Consider the following 6,071-nt stretch of genomic DNA (forward strand, 5'->3'; position numbering starts at 1 on the left):
CTTTCATGAGCGTAGCCACAGGGTACAACATGGTATGAAAGGCATTAGATGTAGCCATCAGACTCTGTACTGAGCTAGAGAGTAGGGAATAGGTACACAAACTGAAAGGTCCACTTCACTGGTGCGTCTACAAAGGTTGCCGTGGCATCTCATGTTCTGGACCCATACACTAGCAGTTTGTAATTGTGTCGGGAGGCCATGAGGTCCACCTCTTGAGAGGCCCCATCTGCGCACTAGAAGTTGAAACACCTCTTGGAGAAGCGACCATTCCCCGGGATGCACGTTGTGATGGCTGAGGAAGTCTGCTTCCCAATTGAGAACTCCCGGAATGAACACCTCAGAGATGGCCTGTAGGTCACCCCCGGCCCATGTCAGAATGCGTGACACTTCTGTCATTGCTGCCCGACAGAGTGCCTCCTTGATGGGCGATGTAAGCCACCTTTGTGGCATTGTTGGACTGAACCTGTTCAGGTTTTCCGTGAAGTATGTGCTGGGCCAGGGTGAGGGCCCTGTACACAGCTCGAAGTTCCAATATGCTGATTGGCAGGGTTGATGCGACAGATGTCCCACAGTCCTGAAAGGAGCGCGGATCGGTCACTGTGTCCCAACCCGGGAGACTGGCGTCCGTTGTTAGGATTACCCGGTCCGGGAACCAAAAGGGGCGACCCTTGGTTAGATGAGATGTCTGTAGCCACCAAGATAGAAACAGACAAACCTATGGAGAGAGCACCATCGCCTGACGTCTACCCATGGTGGGGGTACACTAGGTACTTGTATCGCCTGAACCTGATGTGACAACCCCAAAGGGGGCATTACGTCCTGCTGTGATAACCCCCTCGGAATTACAGCCGGATCCGCTAGTCGGTCCATAATAGTGGCCGGTACCTGAACAAAGGAGCCCAGGTTTTTTTTTTATATATATCCTCCTCACTTAAGCCTGCAGCCCATAACCTGTCTGATAGCAGTATGGGGGCAGATGCCTGTTAATACTCCTGCCTTTGCTAGACATAGCTGTGGAGTAAATGGCACACAATCTGGCAATGGGTATAAAGCAACCACCGTGTATGTAGGATACTAGTAGAAAGCAATATACTGGTCCTGTCTTATGCCTGGGTAAGCTGCAGGAGCACAAACAAGGCACAGTGCAACGAATGTATGTGACAAAACCTCACAAATACTTAGCTCTAGAAATGTGAGGCACAGAAAACCCACTGAATACACCTGTATGTTAAGGTAATAGTCCGAGAAAAAAACACCAGTCCCGACTAATGCTTGGATAAGCTGTAGGAGCCCACTGCCTAAGTATGCGACACACTGGTCCTCTCTGACACTTGGGTAAGCTGCAGGAGCCCTTTGCCTAAATATGGCACAGTGCAGCACACAACACCTTACAAATATCTTTTATATGTGAATTAAAAGAACCACCTTAACTACACCTGTATTAGGGTAGAATTAGGGGAAAGGTATAGATATATGCTGACAGTTAGGAAACAAAGACACAGACACGCAGCGCTAGCACAAGTCACATACAATGCAGAATATGGGAAGGCTATAGTGCTGCATACACCAACCCCAGGGAGAGGTATGCAGGGGGACTGGACCACACGCGGCCTGAGAGATCTGCGAGTGTACCATCCAAGAAAATGGCCACCGGAGACCTCAGAGGGGGCATAGCCGCAGGAGGAAACAGCTCAGCAAAGCCAGACCACAGAGGAAAGGCGTGCTGAGCTGAGGGGAGGAGCCGCTAAACAGGGAAGGCTTCCCTGGCTGGCAATTAACCCTCGGGACACTGGTTCCCTCACCAACTACAAGTCCCTGGTGGTCTAGTGGAGCGCAGGGTATTATGTGCCTGCTTCCACAGCCAGCACCACCGGTCTGTCCTGAGACCGGAGGCAGGACTGCTAATACGCAGGTCACCGCAAGCGGTGACCTGCTCTTACCCGACCTGTACGTCCGGCCACAGTCCGGGATGTCCCACGGGGCCGGCTAGCACAGGTCCCGGGGTCCCGCAGAGATCCCCAGATCGGTACTGGCATCGCGGCGCCGGCGGGGTGACGGAGCAGCAGCGCAGACGTCCTATGGACAGTCCACTGCTGCGCGCTCTGATAGAAAAAAAAAACTACCAAAATAATCAAATAAAATCAGCTTTGGGGCTGCTAAACAGCCCCCCTGCATAAATAGTGACCCGACTCTGGCTGGGCACCAACTATAACTGAGGTGCCTCTGGCTCGGGGGCGGGGTATAGGGAGGATGGACCAGTGCATCCTGGGAGCAAAAGCTGGATCTAGATCCAACCTACAACCCAAGGTCTCCCTGTGGAGCCTAAGGGCCCTGAAGCAGAAATGTTATATAGTAGCAGTGACGTGTGGTGAGGTAAATTGCTGGGGAGGCACTGGCTACTTTCAGTGCCAGATTTACATATATGAAACAGAGTTTTCATGTTGGCATTAAACAAGGGTGCAGCACTATAAAGTGCAGGAAATTTGGTGTGTTTTGATCAGGGATGTGCGGAAAAGGTAGGCAGGAGAGGTAGTGCCTCACCAGCCGTACACGTTTTACTCCAGAGTTTTGACAATAAAAATGATTAGAATAAGATATTTATAATATTTTCTTTACCGTTTTCTTATAAAGTTTATAGTAAACTGTGGTGTATACCCAAGTTTGACAGGAAATGCTCTGCCTCTCCTGACCGCACATTATTGATAAGTAGTTTGGATCAGTCATTCATCAGGTTGCATAGCTATTGTGTATTGTGTTTCTCTCCTCCAACGCCTTGCTATCTCCCTCCCCCATCTCTCACTATACCTACCCTCTTAAGCCGCGACACTAGTAGACATGGAAACGACAGCATGATTACGACATTGTAATCGTGCTGTCGTTTCCATATCTAGTGATGTGCCTAGATTGAACGTTCACTCATTCAGTCTAGGCACATCCATCATCCCCGCACATGCTGAACCTGACTGGATCGTCAGGTTGACCAGCATGTACGGGCGATGATAGATGTCGGAAACGACCAGCGGGCACGCGCATCGCTGGTCGTTTCTGACCAAAACATGCCCAATGCATGCATGATAACGACGTTGTTATCGTACAATCGCTTGGTAAAATCGCTAAGTGGATACCCCCTTTAACTACAGTGCAGCAGTTGTTTGTTTTGTTTTACTCTCTCTATTCCCTGCCACTTTGTTCTCTTCTACTGGGATCAGTCTTCTCTACCCTGCCACTTTGTCCCTTATCCTCTCATTTTCCTAAATTGAGTACACACTGAAACGATGTTGGCACGATATGTTTTTTCGGCCGAATCGGAACATCATATTGGCCACATCACTCAGTGTGTACAGCCAAAATACGCTCTCCCACGGCCGCTTGCGACATTGTCCGGTTAGCCATGTTACACGGCCAAACGGACAATATCGCAAGCGGCCCAGTTGCAGGTAATGAAGGGGCTGACATATCGGCTGGATACACATTGCTCAGTGTGTACCCAGCTCTAGGACCCCTCATCTCTGCCTGCCTTGTCCCCTCTGCTAGGACCCCTCCTCTCTGTCTTGCCACTGTCCATCCTATTCTCTCTCTCTCTCTCCCCAGGGACTCCTTTCTGCCCTGCCACTTTGTCCCCTCTACCACTCCTGGGATTCCACCTCACTGCCCTGCCATCTTATTCTCTCTCCTCACTATCTCCTGGGACCCCTTCTCTCTGCCCTGCCACCTTGTCCCCTGTCTCTCACTCCTAAGACCCCTTCTCTACCATGTCACCTCTTCCCCTCGCTATCTCCGGGTACCTCTCCTCTCTGCCCTGCCACCTTGTCCCCTCACTCCTGGGACCCCTACTCTCTGCCATGTAACCTCGTCCTCTCTGTCCTCTTTCAGTCTCTAGAAGCCACTGAGAGCTATAAAATGGATTAGCAGCTCCTCTCAGCTCTAGAGGTAAAGATACTTAAGGCCAATTAGAACAATTTAATATCGATCTAAATCAAATGAAAAATATGCAGATTTTGCATTTGGAAAGTACACCGATGTTGAACAATTTAGATCGATTTTAAAATCTAACTAAATTGACCTTTAGCAAATTTACCCCCTAGTGTGCAACTGCTGGACAGACATTATGGAGATTATATTTTAGAATAATAAAACAGGCTCTATCCACCATGTACACTGTTTTGTATTCTAAGTACAGAACAGTAAAATATGATATTAAATACACCATAAAAAATATATATAATACTAGTAAAGAAAAAAAACTGCTTCTGCCATATGTTAGAAAACCTAAATTCAGGCTGTGTTATTTTACCTTGCCAAATTGTACATTCATTTGAATTATAAGCTGTATGAGGAAGTGATTTATTTTTAATGGAACCATAAAGAAAATCTAAAGCTGGGTACAAACTTGAGCGACGGGCATTCGTTCTGACATCGGGCACTGCACGCACACTCTGGAACGAATTAATGAATGATGAAATTATCACTGTTACATCCTTCATTAACTTGCTCTAGCAATATTGCTAGGTTTGATGTGCAGTGTGTGAAGTTAAAGCTGCAAAAGGCGAGATGTTTCAAAAGAAAAGTTTGTCTTTCTCTCAGAAAGTGCATTCATTGCCAGCGGCACTGGACGACAGTCATTACTGCAACAAATAGGCTCAACATAACAACGTAAAGTACAAACGCAAAGGACAGGAATACATTTTTCAGTTAATTCCTTAAAAAAAGCATGCACTGCAAACTAAAACAAAAAAAAGAATAAACAGCACACAGCACTCTGCTAAGCCAACTTTCCAAGCCTTATAAAAATACAGTAAATTAAGACTTCAAAATAAACAGCTGAGTACTGCGGGGAACAACAAACACAAGCCTGGTATACGGTTAGTTATCTCTGGAAAGTTTGGGTGCACTTTTATTCAATATATAAAAGTTTAAATTAAATAAATCAAAGTGAATTCACCACTTTTAGAAAGAGCAAAAACATAGTTCATAGCTTGGACTATTGCACATAAAAAAATTCAAAACATAGTAACACATTCAAAACTAAAGATTAGCAACAACTACTAAAGTATTACTGGCATTCATACTACCTTTTGGTATAACAAGTTACCAATGTATAATTTGTATTACAAAACCAGCATATGGCATTAAGTAGCGTATTGCCTGATTGCTGGAAGTTATGAAAGCGTCTGACAGGTGCACGGACTGTACAATTACTAGGAGTATGTACGGGAGGCCACATCAGCCTGGGTCTATGTACCCTACCCTCACCGAGCCGGGAGCGCTACATAGCCGGCACTATGATGACAGATGTGGCACGATGCATCCCCCATATGTATTTACACTACATGTGTACACAGCAGCCGCCGGGTGTGATCCTCCACCCCAGCCTCCGGGCATACCCATCACTGCCGTCTGGTAACACACCCGCATGCGGGTCATACATAAACACTATTTATACGTGTGCCCCGCATATCCATAGTACACGCATCAGGCTACACCCCGGTCCGGGACAGCAGCGCTACCACTGCACATACATGGGCCCCTCCCCAGCGCCGAGAGCGGTTCTAGCCCTCCGCACAGTCACATCGGCCATACTGGGTCACATCCCCGTAACACCGGGGCCCAGGATATGCCCGCGCCACACGCTCTTACTCTGCGTCTCGCAGCTCCATCTCCACGGCGGCCATTTCCCTCTCAGCGCTTCCAGCAGCAGCCTCGGAGGAGACGAGGTTACAGAAGCGGAAAAGGAAAGGAAGCGTCACCTCCGCCGCCACTGATGCCACTTCCGGCACTGGTTGGCAGTAGGTGACGTTAGTCTCTTCAGAACACACGGGACTGAGAGCACCTTTCTTTGTATTTTGTTTTGACCAATGTTTTAACACTTTTTATTAATATTTAGGTGGAGTTTTATGAAATTTGGTAGGGAAAATAACCACTAATTAAACAGCTCCTGTCATGGGCTAGAAAAATAACAGTAAAGGTTCGTATCCACTTGCCGATATAAATGAGCGATTGAACGATAACGACAACGTTATCGTTCAATTGCTCATTAATCGTGCATATATCGGGCAGTATAATGTCTGAAA

At 47.3% G+C, this 6,071-nt stretch overlaps 1 protein-coding gene across 5 annotated transcripts in view; it reads right to left on the reverse strand.

Moving 5' to 3' along the window:
• Positions 1-5,744, reverse strand: part of PRP4K (pre-mRNA processing factor kinase PRP4K) — a 30,438-nt gene extending 24,694 nt beyond the window's left edge. For all 5 annotated transcript variants that reach the window (XR_015878343.1, XR_015878344.1, XR_015878342.1 and 2 more), the window contains exon 1: positions 5,638-5,744. Coding sequence is in view for 1 of the 5 variants with exons in the window: in XM_088471704.1 (XP_088327830.1) it covers positions 5,638-5,672 (35 nt within the window). In the remaining 4 variants the exon portion in view is untranslated. The remainder of the gene's footprint in view (positions 1-5,637) is intronic.
• Between the last annotated feature and the right edge of the window lie 327 nt (positions 5,745-6,071).

This window comes from Taudactylus pleione, unplaced genomic scaffold, assembly GCF_031769625.1.
Source record: "Taudactylus pleione unplaced genomic scaffold, aTauple2 ptg000116l, whole genome shotgun sequence".
Lineage (NCBI taxonomy): Eukaryota > Metazoa > Chordata > Amphibia > Anura > Myobatrachidae > Taudactylus > Taudactylus pleione.